The 27,552-nt window shown below is 43.3% G+C and overlaps 1 protein-coding gene and 1 long non-coding RNA gene across 2 annotated transcripts in view; one reads left to right on the forward strand and one right to left on the reverse strand.

The window, feature by feature from the left end:
• Window positions 1-664: 664 nt before the first annotated feature.
• LOC108447413 lies at window positions 665-4,546 on the forward strand. Its single transcript, XR_001862963.1, has 2 exons — window positions 665-811; window positions 1,166-4,546. It is a non-coding gene; the product is annotated as an uncharacterized LOC108447413 (long non-coding RNA).
• Window positions 4,547-12,638: 8,092 nt separating this feature from the next.
• SYN2 (synapsin II) overlaps window positions 12,639-27,552 on the reverse strand; it is a gene marked incomplete at its 5' end in the record, with an annotated part of 97,977 nt that continues 83,063 nt past the window's right edge. Inside the window, 3 exons of the mRNA XM_017737290.1 lie at window positions 12,639-13,671; window positions 16,177-16,435; window positions 20,172-20,232. Of these exons, the coding sequence (XP_017592779.1) occupies window positions 13,536-13,671; window positions 16,177-16,435; window positions 20,172-20,232 (456 nt within the window). The remainder of the gene's footprint in view (window positions 13,672-16,176; window positions 16,436-20,171; window positions 20,233-27,552) is intronic.

The following is a 27,552-nucleotide window of genomic DNA, read 5'->3' on the forward strand; positions in this document are numbered from 1 at the left end:
GCCGGGGACAAATCCCCGCTCCCGAAGCGATGGGCGGCCTCGCTTCTCAGCATTGAAACCGCGCTTAGGAAATAAATTGAACAGCGGAGACTGCCGCGGTATTAACTCAGAGGAAGCTGTGTTTTAAAACTAAAGGAGAACTGAAAGCTGCCTTGTCGAGATTTGTTCCAGGTATCCACAGTGTTGATCTTTTAAGAAGCACCTATTTCACTTTTTCTGTAATATTTTACACTTTGGCATAATAACAGCCAGATGCTCTAGCAGATAACACAGGTTGAAATCCAAAACCTGGGTGGAAAACTCTTACGAATACTTACAAATGAATTAGGGTTAGTGAGTAGCCATCTCAAAATCAATAAAATCGATCTCCCCGGCGCTTGCATCACACAGGTTGTAACAGATGTTTGCCTGACGTTGGCGGGGCTGGGTGTGGTGGCAGTTGTTGGGCTGGTGTGAGGCCTGGGAGTTTGGTGATTAATGCGAGTGCAAGGAACCTGTAACACGTGAAGGATGCATTCCCAACAGCCCGGCCAGCAGCGGAACGGCTGCAACAGCTGGGAAGTGGAAAATCATTAATTCTACACAAGCAGCACTGCTTCCAGGATCTCTGGGCATTGCAGGAGGGATCAGGCAGCAGACCAGTTAATTAATATATCCTACTAATTTCCCTTCTCTTTGCTTTTTTTTTTTGTAATATCATGATTTGGTGTTTTTACAGAAATTTACACTGTGAGTTTCCCTTTCCAAATCTGTGGTAATTATATGAGTACCAGGAAGCCAGCAGCCAAAGGAGAGTTCCAGAGTATCTCAGGTGAGAAGACAGCAGTAGGCTTGGAAAATGCATCCTGACCAAGTCTGCTTTGGGCCTTTTCTGCTGAAGGGAGGTTTTGGCACACATTTGCTGTACGCTGTTACAAAAGCTGATGTGCTGGAGTAAGAAATAACACAGGCCACGGAGTGCAATGACAGATGAATTAATTGCAAATATTGTGTGCCCTGGGAGGCAAGGGGCTGATGGGAACTGTCCTTTCTCTTGGTGATCAAAAAGTAAGTTTTGGAGTGAGAGGCACAGAACTGGTGAACATACATGCATAAGGCTGAAAAATATTTCATTGCTCAGGCAGCACCTCATAATGATTTTTATTCATTTTTTAACCTATTTTAGGAAAATCCTCTTCCTCTCCAGGAGCAGGAGGAACTTGCTCAGACCTGGGGCCCTGTGCTGTTCTCTTGGCTGGATGATGCCACAGAGGGACCCAGTGGGAGTGTCCCCACACCCCAGGGCTCACCTGCTGCACTCCAGGGCTTGTCTGGGAAGGGTCCCAGAGCTTCTCGATCTCTGCTGACGTTTGGTCCCCGAGGTTTGTGTCTTTCACAACAGAACAAATACAGGAGAGCTCTGGTTTGCTGCTCACATCAGTGCCACTCTTCCTGCACAGCAGCAGAGCTGCTCAGAGCTGGCATCACCTGCTTTTCAGGAGGTTTTGGCAAAACAATTAGAGAAGAGAGCTGATCACAAAGGAGGCTTCTGTCTTTTGGGTCCTCTTTGGTCCTGAAATTCTCACTGGATTTTGAAAATTATGGAAAGCAGTATTTGCCTTTGAGAAATGGGTATTCCCTGCATTGTGAATATACCTTGGGAAATATTAATGCACAGAGTAACCCACACTTGCACTTGTTTAAAATGGAAATAATCCCTGTGCTGGACAGCAATTCAATTTGCAACATTAGGGCCTTTTGTGGCTCCAATCCTCCTTACAGCACACAGAGGATTTTTAGCCTTCTTTGATATTAGAGGGCAATTGGGTCGTGAATGGGCTCCTTTTGGTTTGGGTTTTATGAACAGAAAATGTTTGCCTTAGCAGCAGATTGGGCGCCAGTATCTCACAGAGTAACCCAGTCTACTCAAAGCCCACTCCACTCCAAAAAAGTCACCAACTCCTCCAAAATGGACATAAATTAGTTTAATTATTGCAAAACCACTTTCAGCACTGTTGCAGCCAGATCAGCTAAACAAGCAGGAAATCACTTGGCCCTTTGCAAGCGTGTCAGAAGCTCAGTGAAAACGGAGGTTTTGATCAGTTGTGCTGTTAAATCACTTTGGATGCTGATTCAAAAGGGCAGGGTGCTGAAAACCACAGCTGGCATGAAGATATTTTCTAGATTAGGTGATGGATTGTATTTTCGAGCTGTGTTGTGCAAACTGGGCACAAAAGTTGCTCTTGACTTTCTCAGCATTTCATCGCCTTTTCCAGACTTATGGATCTCGATGCAAAGGAAATGGGCAGACTTCAGAAATGATTTTGAAGTCCCACCTAAACATCATGAATACAACCTATAAAATGCAATTCCTGTTTCAGGAGAAGGAGGGAGCTTTTTGGGGCACTGTATGAACAGTGACAATGATTGATTGGTTTAAATGAATGGCTTTTTTCTTGTCCATGTCAATTTTATTCCCATGTGTTTGTAACCGTTCAGGATTTTCCAGAGTCCTGCTCTAAGAACAAGGCTAACTGGAAATGTAACTTCTCGATTTTTCCACTTCTTGGAGGCCACTGTTTAAACATCACACAGCCCAAAGGAAATGTCTGCTGTGTCACAGTCAGATGACGAAATTCAAGTCTTGTGATAGCTCGTTGAAGTGTGCACAGACTGCTATTGCTTCCTGTCAGTGCTCACAGAAGTGATTGAAATATTAGAAAGCAGGGACTCAGTGGAAAGTAAGGCTCAGTTTTAATCAGAGGGGGCTGTAGATTTGAGAGCTGAGGTGCCAGCCTGAGCTGATGCTCAGAGGTGAGGCAGAAATGTGGGTAAAGGCCAGGTTCAGGTATGAACTGCCTGAAGTTTGGTCTTAACTCCTGTGCTCAGTGGCAGGCCAGGAACAGGTATAAATTTTCCTGAATCTACTATTTCTAATGCAAACTGACCAATTTTGTGAAGATCAAACCCAAACATCCACACTTTTTCAAAAGTCTTTCTTGTGAGGAAAGGAACAGCAGCAATCATTTTCCACTGCTTCCACAACTAAAATCCCATTTCAGAAGAAATTTTGGCAGCCCAGCCACAGTAACTTTAACTTGGGCTGGCTTAACGTGATGGGTGCAAACTCTTTGCTTAGAGGGAAGAAGAGAAAACCCCCCAGACCTGTCCTGCTGGGCCCACCCAATGGTCAATGTAATTTAGTATTCCCTCTCTAATAGCAATAGGAGAGGATAATTTAAAAAAAAAGACATTTTAGTATTTTAATTAACTATTTTACATAGTTAATTTTGTTAATCATGGTGCTTTGGTGTAGTACCCAAAACACAGACTCCCGATTAATGAGAATTTTCTGAGGTGTTCTACTTTTCTCTTTGGACTCCTAGAGAATGGACAAAATTCTGGTTTGAGAATGCCAAAATCACAGGGGAAAAAAAGAAGAAAAAGAAAAATGGACTAATGAATCACTAGAATTACCAGGAATGTTTGCTCTCCCAATTCCATTTTGGTTCCAAAGTGGTTTCCTGCGCTGTGCTGCACTGACTTGCAGCGGTGAGCCCGTAACTCACCGGGGAACAGCTGCTGAGCCCTGCACACCAATTTCCTGCTGCTGCTGCTCAGCGAACACCTGGATTGGGATGGCAGCAGGGACTTGGAGGGGAATAAAGGCTGGAGAGCTGCTCCGGAGAGCCGAAACATCCCCGGGCTGCCCGTTTCGGGGCGTTTCAGGAGAAATTGTCGGTGAAGGTTTTCCATCTCCCAAGCGGAAAGCAGATGGAAACAAATTCCTCTGGATTGCTGAGTCACCCCGGCGCTGGAGCCAGGAGCTGATGCAATCCTGCCCTTATCACCGGAAGATCTCCGGGTAATCACAGCCACACCTCTTGTTTCAATAGCTCCGTGAAGGGCTCTCCATTCCCCAGACCTAACCCAGCGTGCACTAAACACATTTTGGTTCCCTAATCCCAATCGCGAAGAATAAAGGTTTAAAAACTTGAAAGGCTGAAGGGGCAGGTGCCTGAGGAAATATCAGTATTTTGCCATGGATCTATGCACAGAAATCCAGAGCAAAAGCACTTCCAAGTATGGAAAACCATTCCAATATTTGGATGTGTGTGTAGTTCTTGACACTGCAAACAGCACAAAATGATCTGGTTTTTAATTGTAGCAGAAATTATTTAAGCTTCAACTGAGTGTAAACCAAAAAATTCTCCATTTTCAGTCACCTCTCTAATTTGGTCCACAGCATCAGATTGTATCATTTTAATCAAGTCATTTCTGTGTGTGACTGAGTTCACAATGTTTTGTTACCAGTGGAACCAGGACCAGCAATGCTGCTTCATTTACTTTGTGATCAGCTTGATCAAGGAGAGAAGAAACTGTCCTGAGAATGTTAAGCCTGACCTGGCAAGAATTGTGATAAAAATTATTCTAATTTCTGCATAAAAAAAAAAAAACAACAAAAAAACCAAAAACCACCAAAAAAAAAAAAAAACCCAACAAAAAAACCTCAGTGCCAGCAAAATGTTAAGCTGGCTTTTAAATTGGCTATAACATTAATGTAAATGAAAAATGACATTTTCGAGAGAGTTGAGGGAAATGGGAGATCAGTGTATTGCTTGTTTTACTTTAGAAGCTCTCTAGTTTAAAAAATAATTGATATTCCTTCTTCCACACCCTTCTGCCATAATTATGTAAAGAATCTGGATTATGCTTCCGACTCGATTTAACTGTTTTATAATAAGTCACAAGCATACCTTGCCTACTTGATGATATTCCTTTAAGGTTGTGCCAGTCTTTCCATTATTAAATCATGTTTAGTGTTATGTACTGGTGGCTTAAAAAAAAACTCATTTCAAGCTTGAACTTGCTTCGCATTCTCAGTTAGCCATTTGTGTGAGGGAGCACAAACCCATCACTGTTTAGCAACTTAACACACAAATTTTCAGCTTAATGGAAATGTTGGCCTTTTTTCAATGTTCATTAATGAGGTCTTTAGCGTGTTAATTGGGAGAATAAGCTTAAAAATAAGGAAGAGTTGTATTTTGTGAATATAATCTGTGTGCTGCTCCCATCCTAAATCTGAACCACCCACAGAAAATCTGATTTTGGTTTTCAATCCACAAGTTTTAAACGGGGAAATTCAGATACAAATACAGGTACAGGAGCCCCAGTTATCCCCTGTCCTTCCATGGACTTGTTGCTTTATGTGAACCTCAGGATTAAATGAGAACTGAAGACATTTGTGTGTCTTTTGTATTGTTTTTAGATGCAGATTTTCCACACACATCACCCGTGTCCCACCCTCATCCCGCAGGAACACACAGAGATTTTGCAATCAGCATCACTCACCAGTCTATAGGAATGTTTTTTTTTGAAAAAAAGCTTTGTGTTTTTAAAGAGTGGAATTCATGTTCCAGGAGAGTTAAAAATGAAACACTTAAGTCCTTTATGTGTCACTGGATAGAGTTCAGTGCCCTTGCTGCCAAGTTTTTCGCATGATGTGCTGAAGGTCAGAAAGAAATGTTGATTTGAAAGATCTCCACCTCAAGAGGATGCAGCAAAATACCTCTGAAAGAAGAGCAAAAATCCCCTTCCTGGCTTTGGCCTGAGGAACAAGAGTCCAAGTGACTTCAGCCATTCCCAGGGTGCTGCTGCTGGCTCTACCAACACCCATTTTTGTGTCTTCAGTCTAAAACCTGACCTGCTCTCTAGTCCTTGGACATAATCATCTGTTATTCCCATTTGTCAGAACTGAATTCAGGTTGAATTCAGCTTTCATTCAGTCAGCTTTTGTTACCTGCTATTTGTAAAGAGGACTGAGGCCAATTAAGCCTCCAGTTTGTTGGGTTTTCTTTTCGCTTTAGTTTTTTGTTTGTTTGTTTGTTTGTCTGTTTTGGTTAAGGTGTTTTTTGGCTGGGGGGAAGCTTTTTTTGGGGGGTTGATTTTTTTTTTTTTGCTTTGTTTGGTTTTGGGGTTTTTTGTTTGGGTTTTTTTAACCCAATTTTAGGTTTTGCTGTAGTCAGAGAGAGGTAGGCTATGAAATGCATCCTAAAACCTCCTTGGTAGGGACATTTACTGTACCTCTGTGCTGTGAACACCCCTCCCATCCATCCATCCAAGCTCTCAGCCCAGCTGCATCCTGTGCTAACATTTAATGCTCTGTGGGATTGCCAAGTGGTCTCTTCTCCAAAGACTTCCTAGGCTGAGCTCTGCTATCTCCCAGATCAGGGAGACGCATTCTGATGTGGCTGGAGACTCTAGACAGTTAAATTCACAGAAATCCACTGAAGGCACTTTGCTTTTCAGAAGTTGCTGAGGGCAAAATTTGGCTTTTTGCAGTTTGAGGGTGGGCTGTTTAAGCTGAGCAAGTTTCAGCTTGTTCCATTGTAATTTAACAATATATTTTCCCCTTGCTCGCTGTGTTCCTCCCAAGAGATGCTTGCACCTCCTTGATGCATGAAAGGATGCCTGTATTTAATGAACATATTAAATAATTCTGTGCATTCTCACATAATTTTACATTTAAAAGTCCCGTTTGAGGGGTGTGTGTGTATATAATTTGGTGAGATGCATGTATAGAAATAAACCAGTCTTTGCTCTTCCCTTTTGTACCTCCTCAAGACATGTAATCTACAAAGCAGGAGAATTGCATGATGAAGTGTGCCAGAGTGGAATGCATAATTATTCCAGAGGAGGGTAAGTCAGTTCAGAACTTGTACTGACATTCTTAAGGGCAGCAGGAGTCTTCTTGCCATGGAATTACATCAGCTCCCCGTGGCCCAGAGTCAATGCACACACTTTCCCTTTCTAGTAAAAAAGGTGTGAAAAATGCTAATGTCTTCAGAAATGTACCCTAGAACAAAGCTGAGGAAAGGAATATTTAATGTAGTGTGGTGCTCACCTGGAAGTGAACGTCAGTGGAAGGGCAGAAGAGATTGAGACACTGCGCTTTTGAAACAACCATTTCAGCTTTTTTAACAGATTAAGTCATGACTTGCAAACAGACAAAAACCATCTAAATAAGAAAAAGAATGCTTCCTTGATCCTAGTTCAGAGACATTCCCACAGCAGGTGGGGCAGAGGCCTTTAAATTACAGGTCTCCTCCATACACCCAAATTTGTTACAGCTCCAGCAGGTGATGAGCAAACCCCTTTCCACGCTGGATGCAGACAGCAACTCCCACTTTCAGGGGTGTTAAAAGATGAGTGTGTGGCTGGGGTTGTGTGGTAACAATAACAGAGGTGGAATCCATTTGGTGTGGAAACACCCCCCAGCTCCCCAGGAGCTGTGAGGTGAAGCCTCCAGCCCTCACTGCCAGCTAATTTATTGAAATTGTCACCAGGACAAACACAGCGGCAGCAGCTCAGCACAGCTCCAAATTACCATCATTTCTAGGCAGCAATTAGCCCTGGTTCAGCTGGTGGGTAGGGAGTGACTAATTTCCATTTCCCCACGAGGAGAGGGGAGGAAAGGAACATTTCCTTTCTCTCGAGCTAAAAATCTGGCCCTCGGAGCTGTTTGGTGGATCTATTGTGTGAGGCAAATCTCCCGTGGACTGGGAGCTGATGTGTCACCCTGGCAGCACCGTTTGTTTGCACACTGAATTCCAGTGGCAGTGTTTTTGTGGCACATCCTGTTTCTTCCTGCATGAGGCTGCTGGAGTTTGTGACTGAGGGTAAAAAATAATTGTACATGGGGAAAACCTGCCTCAAGATTCCCCGGGCTTGTGGCGCGTGGGGTGTAAAGGAAGGAAAATGGGAAAAAAAGCAGAGGCTGCAGGAGGTGGGCTTGAAGCAGCTCAGAGTCTGAAGTGTTCAGTGATGATAGAGGCAGGATGGAAATCTCCTGTTTCCAGGGCCCATCTGCAGGATTTACATTATCCCCACTTGCAGAGATCTGTACAGCAGATCTGCAGCTGCCCCGGCAGAGGTGTTGGCTCACGGCTGCTGCACTCAGAGTGAGGATGCTTTGCCCCCTCTGCTTTCTTTGTGAGTTAAAACTACTCCTGATTTCAGGGGAGGAGGCATTTTAGGAGAAAGGCTGTGAGATGCTCACATTTTATTACAGCAGGTGTGAATTCAATAAATGTCTCCTTCTCTCACGCTTCGATTACCTGAAAAAGTTTTGCCCAATATCTCCAGTCCCCACAAAAGGAGACTTCAACGGCAGAATTTATGTGAAATACCTGAGGGCCAGGGGAAAAGAAGCATCAGCATCTTGCTTTTCTTTAAAACAGAACTGCTAACCCACATGAATTCTTTGGGGGATCACCTTGGCTGTTGTGAGTGACAGGAAAATGAAACCCCCTGTTTAGGCGCTGCTGCAGCCTCCAAAGGGCGCAGGGCACACTAATGAAGCACAGCTCTTGTTAGTTTTAATCAGCACTACCCCGAGTTTCTTCAGCACTACAGACATTCTGTGAGTGATGGAGCAGATCCAGCTGGGTAATTTTAAGTCCTTACCTCTGAAAAGTGCCCGTCACTCAAACACTTGTAACAGACTTCTGAGAGGTAGCTCCCAAAATAAAACAGAGTTAAATAGCAGCCCCCATGCACCACTTGTTTCTTTTCTTTCTCATCTGGAGAGACAACAGTTCTTTTGCAGTGCCAGTGGAGGTGCTTTATAAATCTGCATGATTTTTTTACCAAAGATTCATTCCTAGTGAAAAAAGCAAGAGAAGAACATGAGCAGCTTTATTTTTTTACTATTTACTGTGGCTGTCTGCATGGTGTTGGGAAGTACAGGTCAGTGCAGGGCAATAACAGCAACCCAAAATCTTGCCTTTCAGATAAAAAAATTATTCCTCAGAGCTTATAAAGCCTTGAAGGAGAATTTGGTTCATTGGGGGGTTTCTTTTACCCTCTTCCCATCACTCTTATAGGACAAAGTCTGAGCCCTAAAGCCAGGGACCTTCTCCATCACACATAGCCTGTCTTGGGAAACCCAGGTGCCAGATAATGTGATGTGGATCAGTCTTTAAACTCCACATCCACCCTTGGAAGTGCTGAGCAATGCCACTGCTAAAAGAAGTTAAAACTTCAAGCCCAGTAAAAACCACGAAGTCTGTTCATTTTATTTTGTTTCGCTTAAATCGATCCTCTTTCTAATTTTTTGTGTTGTAATTTGTGGTTAAAAACCCCCAAACTTGTCTCTCCTGGGCTATCTTAATGTGAGATGGGAGGGATGTTGTTTCTGTTGTTCTTCTTGGCTTATTTTAAATCTAGAGAAGTGACTTGATACTTTAAATATTATTTAAATTCTTTCTCTTTTTAAAAAAAGTTTAATTTTATTATCTTTCTTAATCTTGAGTTAATTTTTGAGCTGCAATAATTTAACTACAGAGGAGTAAATCAATGCTTCATGGAACTTGATGTAAAGTATCATCTTGAGGTGGAATGTTCTTCCTTGAAAAAGAGGAGGAATTAGAGAAAATGACGGGATTTTGCAAATTTGGCTGCTTATTTGCATAACTGAATATACATTTGGAAAACTAATCGCTAATTTTAGGTACCTATTTTGAATCTTTTGAGATGAGATTTTAAAAAGCATCTTAAAAATTTTTGCTTGTTTAGAGGTGCATGTCTAAGAAAAAGCATTTCCACGTTGGAGACAGGTATTGTCATTCAGAAGAGAAACTCATTTGTGGTGACACGTGTGACAGTTTAGATGATGTCTCTTAAATTGCTCTGAATCCAAAATCACTTCTAGCTACTTTTGGTATGGAAAAATAAACTCTGCTAGGGATCAAAATTTGCAAGTGGCTCGTTGTTTGCAGCACTGTCTTGCTGAACAGCTTTGCTTTGCCAGGGAAGTGGAAAGGCAGAGCACAGTTAAGTTGCTTCTTATTCCATGCTGGAATAGTGACCAGGTCCTGAGGGAACGGCTGGAGCTGTGTCAGGGGAGGGTTAGGTTGGATATCAGGGAAAGGTTTTTTCCCAGAGGCTGCTGGGCACTGCCCAGGCTCCCCAGGGAATGGGCACGGCCCCGAGGCTGCCAGAGCTCCAGGAGCGTTTGGACAGCGCTGCCAGGGATGCCCAGGGTGGGGTTGTTGGGGTGTCTGTGCAGGGCCAGGAGCTGAAGTGGGTGATCCTTGGGGGTCCCCTCTCACTCAGAATATTCTGGGATTCTGTGTCACAAAGGATGAGATGGCTGAGTGCCCAGACAGAAAAGGAAACTCGGTCCCAACCACTGGCCCCTTTTTGCATGCCCTGTCCATCCTGCCCACAGATCCCATCTCAGCCCTGTGGATCCTGGTTACTGACACATCCAGCCCCCTGCATCCCTTCTGTGGATGGACAACAGGAAATTTATTCGCAGTATTCAGCCAAAGAGTGGCAAGAGCCCTGTCAGTGCCCAGACAACTGCAGGGCCTTTCCCAATTTCGTAAATAGGAGCTTCCCTGTACGTGATCCGTTCATTGAGCCAGCGCTGGCTCGGAGAAGGGGCTTTGTTTTTGTGAGGTAGGAAGTATGCAAAGCACACACAATGTTTACAAAGTACCTTAGTGCTATTTTGACTAATTTTTACCGGAGAGTCAGTGGTTGTTTCAAAGCTGGATTAGTCACCTCGACCATAATTACAATCTCTTGAAATCTGCTTCAGAATTTTGAACTGGCTTCAGGCCTAATGGTCAGAAAACGGCTCCATCTCAATCTCAAGACTAAACTTGATTAGTAGCTCTTGTAGCTTTTATGATTTCCTGATTTTTAAGTGGAAGATGAATAAAGATGCAGTGCTGTGCACAGAAACCTGTGGCACCAGGAGGTGCCTCTGCATGGAAAGGTGCCAGTGAAGAACAGCCCTTGTCCTCGCAGGCTGGGGCTCACAGCGATGAGCCACCACAAACACCCATATTCCCACTGGAATTCCCTCCACAGCATCCCATGGGATAACTGGGTGCTCAGGCCTTGCGCGCGAAGTCGAACCGCGGCCCTTCTGAGGAGCGAGACAAAACGGACATTCAAAGCTCGAACAGACCTCCATAAAACCTTTTTTTTTTTTTTTCCCCTGATTCTATTTCGGAGGTGTGTTACAGATTGCTCAGAGATGCCTTAGCCAAGAGGCAGAGCCCGGGGAGGGGAGCGTGCAGCAGCTTGTGTGTGACACTCCTTGGCACGCTCGCGGGGCCGGGGAGCGCTGGCACTGCGGGGAGGCAGCGTGTTCTGCACACTGTGTGGGAGGAAACACCAGGCAGCTCGGATTGCATCATCTCCCTGGCTTTTTTTCTCCCCTTTCTTTCTTTTTTGTCTTCCAGATGGTAAAACAAAGGCTGTAGTGAAACCCGTTTTCTCCCAGGAAGGGGTGGGAGGGAATTTTATATGAGCAAGAAACTTTGCCTCGAGTCGAAATCTGGGGCCTGGACTAATGAAGTACCTGTAATTCATATTGTACTAAATATTGCTGAAACCAGGCATGCACTAATCATGAACCGTGCCAAACTATGCATAATTACTATGCTTTCTCTGTAGCAGTAATTAATTTGCGTTAGCAACTTTGATTAATCTTTCTAATCTAAAAGCAAAGTGCTTCTCAGACATGAAAGGCCCTCCAAGTGCTCAAGGTTGTTGTTGCAGCCTCGTGGAGGTTGTTTCAATCCAGTGGGGGGGCAGGAAGGGGACAAAGCTTAAAAAAAATCGAAGTCTAGTTGATATTCATGAACTAATAATTAATAAAAAGAGTTATAGCATTATGTTTTTCCAGAGAATTCATCAGCTAAGCTACAGGCTTCTGTCCGCAGTGCATTCATCCTGAAAGAAAAGAGAGTTGTCAGTCAGAGATCTTCTCCAAGGGTTGCTGCAGAGATGGGGGGCTGAGATCCCACCTCACAGAGGGCGGTGATTCAACGTTTCCATCGCTGCAGCGCAAACTCACCCAGAAATTCATTGTGGTCTTTACCTAAGGCCTTGTTCTGGGCAGGGTCTTTCAGCTCTGGTCCCAGGCCAGTCCTTGTGGTCAGTCCCACAAGGGCCAGTTGTGCATCCTGGGGGCCCTGGAGCTGCCCACTTTCCAACAAAAACGTGTGCTGAGGTCACTGGCTGAGGCTGCTGACAAGCAGAGCCATCAGGTGCTCCTGTGCGAGCTCAGTTCTGACACCTCTGCACATTAAAGTTTCCACACTTCACTGCCAACCTCCCGGGCTCTGCACCCAGAGGAACCCAAGACTGCTGAAAGGATTTGTGTCATCAAAAGGTTCTTGTGATTTACCCAGGCTCCATCAACTACCACATCTCCAAGAGCTAAAATTTCTGAGGCAAACAGAGGTGTCTCTACAAAGCCACTACAAATCCCAGAGGGTTTTTAAGTGACCACGGTGTTGCTCTTTTTCTCCCTCAGCCATGTTAATATTACAGGTATTTTTTCTTGTTTCCTCTGTTAGCACTGTTTCCTGGCAAGGATTGCATGTGATTCATGATAAGAGATTCAGAATGACATGAAAATCTTTTGGAAATGGATGGTCTAGAGATTAGTAACAAGCTTCAGTTTGATTCAGAAAACTTCTGTTAAAAACTGCTGCTACTACCTCAAAGTCTGGGATGAATTCTGTTAGGACAAGTCAGAGAAATATTTTTAAAAGACATAACTCAGTAGAAAATGTAAATGTGATTCCTACAATTTATAGGGTGTTTTTTTTTACAATGCTGATTCAACAAAGGAATTCATTGTGATAGTTTATTTTCTTACAGCTGTAGTTTGTGTCCAAATATTTTATAATCATAAAGTTACCCTCTTGATATCAGTCAAAATAGACAATATATATTGATGTTGAAACAAGCTTTGTAGAGGACATTTTTTTAAATCAGGCATGGGACTTTACGTTTATTAGAAGGTGTTCACAAAAATAAGGGTAACATCATGCATATTCTTTGCAACTAAACCCAGTTATGGTTACAGTTTGGAAATAAATTATTTAAATAGACATATGGAGATACAGTAGTACATATACACTCTATTTATGACATTTAGTGTACTGATAACTCCCAGCAATACATCAGAAGTCTACAACCAGCTGATGGAAGGGTTGGATAAGGAGGAAGAAACTGCTTCAATTTCTCACATTATTTATGTGGCTTGACGAGAATGTCAGTGTGAATCGCCTCCTGAATCTGGGAGGCAAGAACAAGTCAAGACTATACTTCTGCAGTACAAAACATTTACACACAAAATACACATGCATTGCAATGCATTGGAAATGGGCAAAGCGAGGAGAAACCCATTCCTCAATGCTTTATTAACACAATTCTACAAAGGAGTCTCAAATAGGATTATATACTTCAGTCACAGTAAGGCCACAATATTACAATGGATAAGGACCTTAGAATTGGACATTCTGTGGGAGCAATGGAACCCTTCCTTCTTTACAGATGTTTTTACACGTTCCTGGGTGGGACCTCACTCACCAAAGTCCTCCTGCTATTTATTTGTGTTTCTGTAGGTTTAACATATTGCTTGGTACAACAGTGAGCACAGTAGAGAAGGGTACTGGCACAGGGAGAACAAAACCTATGGGACATTCACGGCGGTGTCGGACTATCTCACGTGTACATGAAGCTGGCTAATCAGAAAACAGACTAGCAAAGGATTTCCTCAAGTTCCGGATGGTCTCAGCTTTCGCCTCATCTTCGTTCACAGACGACCGGAAGAAGGAGGACTCTGTGAAGCTGAAGGCGTTGGTCAAGGATTGCGACTTGCTGCAAGACACAAGCACAACAGGTTCTGCATGGTCACATCGGCCCCCAGCCTCCACCCCCCGAGCACTTGGATCAGTGATGAGCAGGGGGGAAATTGTCCCTGAGACGTGGACAAGGATGGGCTTTCACCACCAGCAGTAGGGTTATGGAGCACACAGTTTTGTACCCCACAGTTTTGTACCCCACAGTTTTGTACCCCACAGTTAGGTCCCACGCAGCATTCCCTGCTGCACCCCGACTTGAGAGTGAGACTTGAGGGTAATACTTATTTTAAGGAACACACTGGTGTTTTGTTTTCCTTCCACAGATCTGAATTGGATGATGTGAATTACAGCTTGAGGAAAATGTGGAGCTGGCTATAAATTCAAATCACAACCCAGCAGGGGTGATTAATAATTGTGTTTTGGTTAGGCTGCAAACAGTTGTGCACAGAGAAAAATCAGGTGTTTTACAAGAGTTTGAATCCTTAATTGTAGCGTGCTCTCCCTTTGTCTATATGTATTGAGTATTAGATCCTTAACAGAGGCTTAAAGACGTTATATCTTTAAAAAAATACCTCAAATCAGACATATTTTTTTCTTGTCTATAGGCAGTGCCTGTCAATGCTACTCCATCCTCAGTGCTATCATGTAACTTCTGTGCAAGTTCCCATAAGCATGAAAAACATTACAAGGAAAACAAGAAGGAAAATAGCTAAAGTTTAAAACTTTAACTCATGACTTGTCAGATAAAATAACATCTAAAAATAGGCTTGAATTTAAATAGAACACATTAATGAGTTATCAACTTTTTACAAAGACATCCCTACATTGGTAAAATGAGTTACCTGCTTTCATTTTTATCTCAGTACAACAGATTTCAGTTTTGGCTCTAGTAAAACTGAAGCACTTTCCTTATGCAGATTGTCTCAGACTCCTCATGGTTTGCAGCTTCTCTACTTCTAAACTAATAATGTACAGCAAACAGTGCTGCAGGCGTTTTAGGTTTTTCATAAATTATAGTTGTGCTAATGAGAATAGACTGATAAATGTTTGTTTGTACTCACTGAAAGAGGGAGGGTGGGAAGCAGCACTTGACTTGATTAGTAACACAATAAGTAGCCTAATTAAATATTTATTCACAGATTAATAACATGTACATACAGGTTAGGCAACAGCATGTGGGTGAATACAAAGCATACACATGCAAATAGAGTTAATCCTACAGGCAGGAGATCTGAGCTTTGGTGTGGACCTGCACTGCTTCTGAAAGTTAGAAAAGCTGCTCTTATTATGGCTTACATCTGAAAAACTTTCATTTCTCCTTTGTTATTGTGTTTTAAAGAGAGGCTGTTCCATTTGAAGAAGAGAAAAATGAATCTAGATGTGAACAAAAAGCTTCAAGAAGAAAGCTGGGAACCAGCATGTGGCAGAGTCCTTCTGTAACTGTTCTTAGCTGCTTTTCTTCAATGCCACAAGTCGTCAAGTTAAGTTTCAAACTATAAACTAGTTTCCATCTTGCTTAAAAACCCCACCTCTCTATTCTCTATGTGTATTTAAAGGATGGACGAATCAATTTGAGGCTTATGATTATAAAATAGAATAAAGAAATACGTTGTCCCAGGGAGGCCAGGGAAATATTGTCCTCTTTGCACATTGTCATCCAGCATATCTTCGGCACTGAGCTGGGCTCAGGGGAGAACCCAGGGGTGTTTCCCACTGGTGTTAGCACAGGAGTGGGTGGAACAAGGGGATTTGTGTTCCCTGGAGGAAACAAAGACTCCATGTCTTTGTACATACCAGACTAAGGAGATGTGTCTGAGATTCTCCTGGCAGTAGTTGTGCCAGGGCTGCTGTGCTGGAAAACTGCAAACCTCTGCTGATGCCTTCCCTGAGGTTTCTGCTGGCTGGGTTTGAGCTCTGAGGGGGAACCCTTTCCACATTCCTTACTGGATGCAGGTAAATGAGTAAGGAATCTTCCAGAAGTGGGACAACCACTTTTGTTTGAGTTTTGTGCAGCCTTCTCTGGGCAGGGCTTGAGCACATCCCCTGCACAACCAAGGGCAGCATAAAGAACCAATTTGGCAGCCACTGTCCAACATTATCCAGCCTGGATTGTGCCTGAGACAGGCCTTTGGAAACGAAATCTGTTGTCTCAGTGACTGCAAGGTTAAAAGTTGAGCTAGATAAGACTTCCTCTTGGAGTGCAGGCTGACAGCACACCCAGTCCATGAGTCAGTGGCACCAAAAGGAGGAAACAAAGACAAGAAAGATGATGCTTTTTCAGACCTGGCTGAAATTGCACGACTGGCAGATGAAATTTTGTGCAGCGCTTAGGATAGGACTAATGACAGTGGCTTACTTTACTCCATTAGCAGAGATTAAGCTTTTTGAACTATTTAACCTCATTTTAAACTAGGGAACAACATGTACACTCTTCCCCTGACTATTAGACCAACCCCCAAATCCCAGTTACACAAAATCTGTGCCACGAGGAGAAAAAAGGAATGGATAAAGCGACTCTTACTTAAGCTGCGGATGAGACTGAGGCTTCTGTTGTGGCGCAGGCTGTGGCTCTGGCTGGGGCTGTGGCTCTGCTTCCTTTGATAACCTGGAGCTGGGAGGAACTTGGGCCTGGTGGGGCGGTGGCTGCTGGGTGGTGGGTCCGGGCGGCCGCTGGGGCTGCGAGGCTGCGGGCTTTGCTGCCTGCCCCGCGGGGAACACGCGCTGGGGCTGCAATGGCTCCTGGCTTTGGGATTGCATTCCTTGGGGTTGCACTGGGCCCCCTAGGTTCAGTACAAGAAAAACTTCATAATGTTATAGTTGCAAAGAGGCCTTATTTAGACTTCATATCCAACACTTTAAAATCATCCTCCAACGTGATTAATGCTACTTTCGAGGCAAAAGTCTATTCACAAGGACTGCGCTTGCATGGAGGCAACAGCACTATTCACACCTGGTACATTAGGAACTTGCTTGGAGCCCCTATGAATCAGCCTTAGAATTGCTAAATAGCACCCAGTCTATCCCAGGTACTGACTTCAAATCAAATCAATGGAGCTACCCCCAGAATAGCTTTGGCCCAAGGCAGGGAGAGGCTGTGAGATAACTGAACACAGCAGTAATACCTATTTCAGCAAGACATTCACTATTTTCTGTGGAGTTATTGCAGTTTTCTTCCTCCAAAGTCTTAAAATCATTTCTGTAATATTCCTCTAAGATTCACTCTTATAGCAGTATAACAACTTCATGCTGAAATTTTCTGGCTGGTTGAAAGTATTTCCATAACTTACTTAACCCCTTAGTGAGATATGTCAAGAACATTACAAGAAACACAAGAAAGTCATTACTAATTCTTTACCAGGAAGGCACTTTACTGGCAAACTACTGCGTGAAGGGTGAAACTACAACGTGCAGGAGAGACTCAGGCTGTGAAATCCATGGCTGAAAGATGCTACAGCATCATCCAGTGGGGTTTTTTCTGCTTTCTGACTGAAATAGTGCTGTGTCAGACATCAGGGCTTGCTGCTTTTATCTCAGTTCCCAGGTCTGACTGGGGTTTTCTGGACTGATGGTTGTTATAACTGAATTTGAACTCTTGCACATGAAAATGCACTCAGGACACCTGACTTTAGGGGAGAAAGGATGGGAAATTCTGAGTATTTGTTTGTATAATGCTTCACTCAGGATCAGAGCTGTTGTAAATATCACAGAACATAACTGAGCAAGACCTTCTGGATATCTGGGAGTTTTTTAGTCTTGCATAGATATTTAGCGCAAGTAAAACACTTGATCTGCTCAGGTCTCTAAAAGAAACCCTTCGTATCTGGATGTACTGCTGCAATACATGATTTCTGTTTGGTTTTAAATTGCCTTTATAGTTAACTTTCCCCTTAGTGCATGAGGTTCCAGTGTGTGTGTGTGTGAGGACAGCATGTGCCAATGCCTCAGTAAGTTTTAACACAGTTGTAGCAGCGTGTTGTGGTGTAGAAAGATAAATAGCACGTACTGAATGTTAAGGAATGTGCCTTCATTGTTTATTAATTTGAACCACTTTTGTAGGAAATATTTGAAGGTGATAACATGGTCTTGCAACATCTTAATAAGGAGCATTTTCTTATTAGTCTCCTTTCACTCAGTATTGAAAACCAGAAAGGTTTCTTTCCCCCACTTGTACGTACAGGCTTGAATGCCAGAAACTTTACACTGAAGACAGATATAACTTTCTTTTATTGCACATTAAGCTGTACAAGAGATTTCACATAAAAGATATACTGCTGTCACATTTCCAGCGTTTGCTCACTTTCTTGCAGCTGGGTTGTACAAAAGGCAACAATCATGAAAGAAACTTTTACCAAAAATAACTCAACAGAACTGAACATTAAGCCTACACTGTAAAACATCTGTTCCCTGTTACCCACAATATTGCACCTAAGCATGCTGACATGCAGAGAGACATCGTGGCTTGTTTCTTGGCTGTGGGATGTAGGAATTGTGTGTGCCCCTGCGAATCCTTCCCAGGGAACAGGCTGGAATCCTGTCTGAGACACCCAGGTCTTCTGCACACACACAACGCACAAATGTCGTGTGAAAAGCACTTGTGAATACTGGCACTACTCCATGCAAAAAATACCAACTGCTTGAAAGGAAAATCAGTCATCAGATTCAGTTCTCCACCCCAGGGCAGTATGGTTTGTTCACTTTTAGGGTGTCTGGAGGTAAGGATTTGTGAACCTGATTTCTAGGTGGAATTTCCTTAATAGAGAACAAAATAGCCAATGCCATCGTTGGAACGATCACTGACCCAGACAAATGCTGATCACTAAAGCAAAATATTCATGTAATTTACTGATAGGTAGTAAACAGTAGCACTTACCACAAACATTTAAATAGCTAATAATGCATACCTTAATTCTCATCTTACCAGCCAGCTCGTACGAATAAAAGAAACACTAAGAATGATGAGACTCACTGATAACTTTTTCCAGTGTTTGTAGTGAAAAAAGGCGTAGAACATCAGGCTGGTTTCCCTTTAAACATAATTGTTTGCACTAAACTAATGGCCACTACTCATCTTTGTACATATTCAAGATGAAAATTATAGTTTTGTGGCTCGCTTGCAACTAAGCTTTCTGGTATGCCAGCAGTGTGCAGCTTGTGATTCTAGGCTAGATTTCTCACAGCAGATTAACTGCCTGCCTGTGGAGCTCTCACAACATCACATTAGAAATCACTTAAGTAAAAATCACAAAGAATTTACCTACAGAAAATCTAGCAGTTGTCAGGCATCTCAAGTCCTTTTGCATGTTTGATGTCAAAGCAGTTCTTACAAACCCTATTTATGTGGATAACGTCGGGATTGGATTTTCTTTACAGCTCTCGGGATACTTGTAGGTGTAAAATAGGAGACCTGAGTTGGTAAAGAAAACTGCTGACATTTTGTCTTGCATTTTCTAACCCAGGAGCCTCAGCTGGTTAAAGGTACCTTGGTCTGCCATCCCCTCACTTCTCAGTGTTTGAAATGAAATGAGCTCTTACAGGAAGTTTAACAGTCCTTGAGGTACTTCTCACCAAATACCCTGGGATTTAAATCTTAGGTAAGTATAAGATTTTTTTGGAAGTATTTGCATTAGTTTTCATTAAAAATCTCCATAGATTACTAATTCAGAATGACAACAAAAGGTACTACTTAATTGAAATAGGATACATTAAATACTCACACTTTCACTGAGATATTGCACATAGGTGGCCCATTTACATAGCTTTGTAGCTAATAATTTAATGCAGAATTACTAAAAATATGAATACCAGTATGTAAAATAGAAGATATTTTAAATATTCCTTGGGAAGAACCGTATTTTATGGAGTCACTGAAAATAGCAGACTTCCACTCGCGTATAAGTAAAACTCAAAGGTTAATAAACTTTATAAAATTATAAATAAAAAGCCTCACTAGCAAATCCTAATATAGACTTTTAAAAATATATCTGGATCACCTACCTATTGGTCATGCACACGCACAGAAAAATAAAGGCTATGAGTACAGTGTGCACACACTCACAGAGTAAGCAAAGGGACGGGGGTTTGCACCTCGGGGGAATTTTACTGAACGATATAGAATACTCCAAAAATACTGTCTAACCATCCATGATGTACAGTGGCACTGGGCTCTAGAGAGGCACATTCTTTGTACACTGTTGACAGCAGCCCTGCAATCACAAGTTTTACAGAGGAAGGTTGGAAAGCATTACACGCACAGACAGGAACAAGGAAACAACCAGACGGGAGAGTTGACACTGCATAGAAAAAACACAGTCCAGGTCAGCACTGAAACAATGGCAAATTGAACAAAACTGGGATGGTTGCATTAAGATTGTTTGTTTCTTTTCTTTCAATTTTTTTTTTTTTCCTCTTTTCATTTTTTGCTTTAACCCTTGCTTTTGGTCTCAATTATCTAAGTAGCCTGGACTTGTTTTGGTCCTACTGCAACGCCATTACAGTCGAGAATGTACTGTAAACAACCTTGAGGTGGTGGTCGCTGAGGTGGGATTTTGTTTGGCTCTGGCTCCTTTAGTGATCCACTCTGGAAAATACATTTGAAAACAGAAAAGAAAAAAAAAAATAAAATTAGAGTAGCTCGGTTCCAATTTTCCACTAATTTGTCTTTATTTTCATTAGAAAACTCTTTATTGGTGGGGCTGAACATACACTTTAAATTTATTCCCAATACCATTTTTTAATTTAGTTGCTGCCTGACATGATATATGAATCCTGGGCTAGTCCAAAGCTGAGCTCTTATAAGAACTGTTTTCCCTTTGCAGCATGTGATCGGGATGCAGGGAGTGCCTTCCCAAACCTCACCTCCATTTGGGGAAGGACTTTATCCTCAGTTCTCAGCACCAGGAACCTTTGTTTTTTTTGTATCTCAATGCTTCTGGTCTCTCTCTCTCTCTCTTTTGTTTTTTTTAGGACAGACTGAATAGGAAATGGATTTCAACAGATACCTTTGTGTAATTTAAGGAATAATTTATTTTTAACTATGTTCACTTGTATCCAGAAGCGTTTGCACAGCAGGAGTTTTGCCAGTGACAGTTTCACTTTGACTTGCTGGCTGTAAGTGGGGAGGGAGATGGGCTGCTCCAGCTTCACTGTTTTGCTAAGCAAAATGAAAGAAGAAAGCAAAAACCACAGACAAATAATAAAAATAACTGAAATTACTTCATGCTTCTCCATCTGACATGTTATTAGAAACACATGTAATACTTCACTTTTCAAAACAGGAGGTTTATTTGGCAGCATCCTTTTCACATGGATACTTGTGAAAGGAAAAGATGGGCCTGAACCAAAACCTTGGAGCAGAACACCCTCTGGGAACACGACTTTTTGAGTCCAAACCTTGTCTTAGGCCCATCTCTAATATTTTGAAACGTGAAAGACATTAAATCATTGGACACAATAGCTTAGGATTTTTTTTTAAGGATCCAGAAATCAAATTGCCATCTGTCAAGAGGAAAAAATGCAGAATTTATTAAAGAGCAAATGCAAAAGCAATTAAACATGTTTCTTGCAGAGCTTACTGCGGGTTTTTTTTCCGATAGATTTGTATTTGATCTCGCTCCTAGTGCTTTATTTACAGAATAAATCTTGCTCCTAGTGCTGTGAATTCCTGCTCAGCAGTGCAGCTGTCAGAGTTCTCAATGGCACAACAACTCTCCAGTGCATGCAGCTGCTGCAAGTTGCTCTGTCTGCTTTAGCTACGTAAATAAAAGGGCACAGGGCAGGTCTGAAACTCTCATTATTCAGTGTTACCAACCTGCAGAAGACCAAATGAGGAGTAAAAATGACCCACACAAACTCTGATCCTTGATTTACCTGCCCCAGTTACACAGCTCCTGGTGAGCATCGCTAAAGGGATGAAGATATGTAGAAAATAAGAAAATTTTGTAAGAAAAGACAAAGCCATCAGAAAATGTCACAGCACTTTAGTGTGGGTGAGAGGCCTCTCTTTTGGTTTCCCTCCTTGCTCTGATTTTGAGAGCCACATGCAGGAGCTGCTGGGCTCCCCTGGGCACGTTCAGCACCCAGAGTGATTGTGGTATCCACTCTGGAGAATGTGCTCCCTGCAAAATCTGCATTTGCATCAGGAGCTCCTGGGAGACCAGGACAATTAGCCCAGAGTGGAAACTTGAAAAGCTGCCCTGGAGGAGGCAGCTCCTGCCCTGTCCCAGAGCTGGGATGCTCCTGGCAGCCTCCGCTCCACTCCTGGGGCTGTGGGACATGCAGAGTGCTCTAGGAGGGAAACCACCAAGACTGGGGCTTCAAGAACTCCAAGAGTTTCTTTCTGGAGGCCCAAAGAGACCACGTGACATTGTTAGAAAGCACACACAGGATTTTATAATTATAATTACCATGATTAGCACACGATAGGCTCCCTACCCTTACCAAGGGCCACAGCCCAAGATGGGGCTCTCTGCAGTGGCACAGGGTGGCCAGGGAGGATATGAGGATATTCTCATTTTTCCACTAAAACAAAAGACTACGCGGGTAAAACCCATGTTTTATCTAGAAACGCAGGCTGGCAGTTTGAATTCACATCTTTCACATCTCCTTTAATGTTAGAACAACACCTGTGGGCAGGGCCTGTGTCTGCCCCGGGCCCCGGGGCTGGAGCAAATCTGCCATTTGTTCTCGCACTGAGATGTCTCCGGTTTTATCACACAACTGCACTGATCTGACATGACAACACCGGCCCTTGCGCAATCTGCATATCTCTCATCTCCCAAAGAAATTATTTTATCCGAAGTGAAGCTTTCAATAAACATTATAGGAGCTCGCTAATCCTTCCCTAACTCTGCTGGGAGTTTGGAGTCTTTGTGCATTTTCTGTTGAAGGTGCATTTCCCCCTCTCCAGTCACTGACTGCAGCTGTCCTGATTTTACCACCCACACATCCTTTTTTTTTCCTTTTCTTTTTCAGCAGATATCACCTGGTGCTTCCAGGAACCTCACCCACACTCCAGGCCAATCACATGGGTATATTACTTTGGCTAATTAGCCAACCCACCCAGGCTGACCCAAAATGTCTAATTAGCATTACATTCCTAACTGAGAAATCTTACTCATGGTTTTTCAGTGGTCTGTAGTAATCCAGCCCTTTTTGAGAGTCTTTCTTTTAGACAGTCAGAGACCTTGATACTTGATATTAAAGACAGGCTTTGAACCAGCCTTGTTTGCTGCCCTGAGCCAAGACCTTTAATAAAATCCAGGCTCCTTCTAAAACACCAGTTGTTGGCAAATTAACTGCAGGCTGTTCTTCTCACCTCTGCAAGGTGGTGCCAATGCAGTTGTGGGAGCTGCTCACTCCTCTCCGAGCAGAGGTGCTGGACCAGACCTGTCCTGCAGATGTATTCACCCCTCTTGCTGATTTTCTGTTTTCCTTTGTTGCCTGGCCTAGAAATTCACCCTCCTGACACCTTCTTTCAGCTCAGACATGTTTACCTGTGCTGCAGCTCTGATCTGCAAACGTGCTTGGTTCAGACACTGCAGGGATCAAGGGTTAAATGCAGGATTTTATCATGGAAAATGGCCCTGCACAGCTCCTCATGTGGAGGGTTAAAGAGCAGAATCAGTAGGACAGGAGTGTGTTTGGGATGGTTTAGGATTACCTGAGTGAGGTGTGGTGACTGATGGCAGAAGGAGCCCCTCTGGTTTTCGTTTTGTGGAGCACAACTTTCATACCCCACCCGAATTCCCAAGGAGAAGGGGGTGCTGATGCTGACAGGAACATTCTGTAGGGCTGCCTAAAGGGGCTCTCCTGTTCAGAGGGGTTTGCTGTTTATATAACTGCCCCAAAAAACACAGCTTCACTTGGGGAAGCCCCCAAGCCACATGAATGCTGCAAATACGCTCCAGTGATGTCTCAGCTCTGGGCAGAACAAGTGGGGATTTGGCTGCGTGATGACCTTTAGGAATATTGGCTAATTACAGCCAGAGCACAACCCCCACTACTTATCTAGAATATAAATGTCTCTAGGTGTCCCTGTAGCACTTTCCTCCTTTCCACTCTTACCTGGAACAGTCTCCTTAGAATTTTAGGGGTGGAACTGGCAGAAAAAGCTGTTTATTCTTCAAAGCAAGTGGTATTAGAATTTGATCAGGGCATTGCTTCTTTTTCTACCTTTCTATAAATGCAGATTGGATTCATATACACTTGAATTTTGAACAGTCTGAAGAATGTTGAAATGGGTGGGAGCAAAAGCAGCAACTTGGCAGGGAAATAGCCCTTGGGCAAAAGAGATGCTAAACAGAGTCCCAGCAAAAATTGATTTTGATTTGGCTGAGGTTGAAGACTTTGTGAACTGTAGTTGGAGCACGTAGAGTTGTTTTTGGGTCTTGTTTAGTTTTCTTTGTAATGTAAGGACAGGAGCTTTTCATAGGTATTTCAATATTTGAGGGGTAAGCCACGTTTTTCAGGTCAAGAAGGAGAGGGATCAATTGAGAGTTGCCAAAATATGAGCTGAGTTAGAGCTCATAAAGGAACAGGAATAAATAGTAAAACACTTAAGTAACAGCAGAACTAAGAAAAAATGTGATTTCTAAGGAGAGACGTCACTGAGATAGTTTAAGTAGAGGGTAAATAGTAAATGAATGTTTGAAGTGTCATAGATGGTGATAAACACAGGAGCAAAGGCAGGATGGCAGGTGGGATAAAAGCTAAAAATGAGATGCAGGTAAAAAGAGAACATTCTTCATCTCAGAAATGAAAACCAGCTGACTCATGAAATGCAGAATTCCATACCAGGTCTCTCTAAAAATTGGGATTGGCCAAGGTACAGTGGAGAAGGTTAAGCACGAATAGGACAGGGATTACATTGAGGGTAAGGAAGTGATTGGTGAGGAAAAAAGCAGTTATTGAAGAAAAACTGCTGGGAAGGGCATCAGTGGGATGCAGCTCTCGAGTAGATTATTAATTACTTAAGCTGGCACAAAAAAAGTAGGTGTGTGCTACTAAAACCTATAGATGATACAGAGCTGGAAGACTGTAGGGCCAAAATATCCTAAAGAAAGAATGAAATGATGAGTGGAGTTTAAAAACCCCCCAAAAAGTCCCAAATCCTTTATTTGTGGACTAATGACAGGCATCTGTCACAAAGGCAGAGCTCACTCACTCACTGAAATCGAATGGGAAAGATTTGTGAGGAGAAAACCCCAGAATGTCATCACAACTCAGTGCAATGTTTGCACGAGGTGCTGGGCTTGCTGCTGGGTCCCAGTGCCACCAGCCCTGCCCAGGAGACCTGAGCTGCCTCACAAAAGTGCTGTCAAACTGACCAGGCTGTGCCTGCAGCCTTTGGAAGAACCTGTCTGCTTAGTTTAGTAAAATGAAGGGGTTTTATAAACAGAAACTGGGGGCAAAAAGCAAGCCAAAGGCCAATGGAAACCAAGAAGAAATGTGTATAAACTGAGTCAAACTGGGCTGCAAATAAGCACGTGCTGTACAATTCAGCAAAGCAGTGAAATCCTGAAGTGGAGCATCCAAAAATACAAAACCTCTTAGTAACTTGGTGCTTCCTGCTTCATCCATTCCGTGTGCAGTGAGTGTGGTGGGGTTTTTCCTGGGTGCTGGTTCAGACCTTCCCCTATTCCGGGTGACTCTGGCTCAGGTGATTTATCTGCCCCACTGCGTGCCACTGAACAGGATGACAAAGATTTTGCTATTTGTTGTTTTTTATATTCCCTGGGGACTGAGAGAAACAGTGACAGCTACCATGGAGAGATGAGTTTAAAAAAATCCACCTTCCTGTTGTCTGTGCAAAGGGGGCAGCAAGAGGAGAGGTCTCTCCTGCTTTTCAGAGGTTTTTGGGGTTCCACTGCCCAGCCTTGCCCTTCTGCACTGAGGGAATCTGTGTGGAAAACACACTTGGCAAAAATGGGGCCAGCCTGGGGTTTTTTCCAAGCTGAAGTTTTGATAAAGAATTCAAAAATTTAGAGCAGCTTTTGTTGTTGCCCAACCAACTTTCCAAAGAACCTCTGCAAAACCTGTTAGAGTTTTCCCCATAATGGGTAGGAAATGACTGCTCAGAGCAGAAAACAAGCAAACCAGTGAGATTTTTACTTGGAATAGTATTTAAAAAAATGCACTGAAAAGGGCTTTTTTTAAAAAAAAACATTAAAAAGTATTCTAGCTTAGATTTTATAGACTGTTTTCCATTGCTAGATAACTAATTACTCCCTAGACAATAGTTTCCTGCTTGAGTATTTTTACACAAGATCTTAAAAATCAGACTCATAGAATTGTTTGGGTTGGAAGGGACCTTTAAGATCTCTTTTCTTCCAACCCCACCTGGGCAGGGATGCTCCCAGCAGAGCAGGTGGCTCAGGGAAGATGAGCATCCAGCAGGGACTCGGTGCTGTTCCCATGGACTCTCCAGAGGTTTCCCTGAGATACTGGAACAGCTGAAATCCCACTGTCCATTCCAGCCCTATTTTCTGTTATTCTGCTGAACAAAAAAAACCCCCCACCTCTCAATTTGATGAGGTTTCTGGAGAAGAAGTAGGATGTTGATTTATTAGGGAAAATGAATTTCTGAAGTAGCATCAGTTATTGAAGCTTTCTGCTCCCTTCCACGGCCAGGCAATAATTCCACTGGACACGGATGCAGCTCTTTTATTGCTTGAAGAAGTCAGATTTCCACTTCTGCTTTTGGAGCAGGGAACATTAAAACCATGCAGCGACACAGCAGCTTCCAGGCAGCTCTTCCCAGGGAAAAGGTTGTTCCCCACAGACAGGGAGGGGATGTGGAGTCTGGGATAGCAGCGAGCTCCCCCATGTGCTGACACTGCGTGGGATGGGAGTTTGGAGCAGGGGAAGAGCTCAAAGGCAGATGGAAAAGCAGGGAGAAAGGGTACAGCACATCCAGGGGAACATCCTGTGACTGGCAAGGAAATTTCCTCTCTCTTTCCCAGTGTACAGAGGAACCTCCGCATTCACACTGGATAAGGTGGGGCTGACAGTGCACAAATCCTGTGCTGAGGGTGGAAATTGTAGGGAAGGCTTTGACCCCCGAGCCCAGGGACTTTGGGTGATACTGTGCTGTGTCTGCCCCTCCAGTCTTAACAAAAAGTAGGTTACTTTTATTACTATTCTGAAATATGGGATGACAAGTGATCCGTGCATGAACAGGAGGGGCTTCGGGTCTGCAGAACTTCACCTTGAGCCACAGAGATCCATCGTTACTGGATCCACTCAGAGCTGAAGTTTCTCCTTGGAAACAAGAGAGTCTGGAAAAAAGATCATGCAGCAGCCTCAAGTCCGGTCTGAGAATCCACATTTTGTGTTTTTAGGGTGACAGAGCAGTGGAGTGGGAGGGGATGCAGAAAAGAGGCCCTGGGAGAGACCCCTGAGCCCTCCCCAAATTAAAGTGGAGTTCAGGGCTCTGCTAAGAGCCACACACAACAACCATTCATGGCTTCTCTTCGTGCTCCTCGTGGTGCTGCTCCAGCCCACAGCCGCCCACAGGAGCTTTGGGGGCTGCTCTGAGCTCTGAAACCCCCCCTGAGTCTCTGTGAGAAGTTGAGAGACCCTGGAGGAGAATTTTGGAGCAGCTGAAGACGACTTTGCTCTGCTGGCAGCTCCAGAAGTCCATCACCACATTCCAGAGTTGGAAGTGTGTCTGTGTGTGAGGGTTGCTTATTTTTTTTTCCTATGGACAAATCAAGAGTAGATGGAAATGAGCTGCTCTGGTTTGGATTCTTCCGTAATTTCTCTTGGTGCCTTGTTTAAAGGTTTTGACACACTTTTAGCACATGGTCCTTATTGAAAATAAACCATGGCAGGGATGCCTGGGGAGAGGGGCAGAATTCCTGCAAGTTAAACATGGAGAAAGGCCAGCCAGCCCTGCTGA

This window comes from Corvus brachyrhynchos, unplaced genomic scaffold (assembly GCF_000691975.1).
Source record: "Corvus brachyrhynchos isolate BGI_N302 unplaced genomic scaffold, ASM69197v1 scaffold266, whole genome shotgun sequence".
Taxonomy (NCBI): Eukaryota; Metazoa; Chordata; class Aves; order Passeriformes; family Corvidae; genus Corvus; species Corvus brachyrhynchos.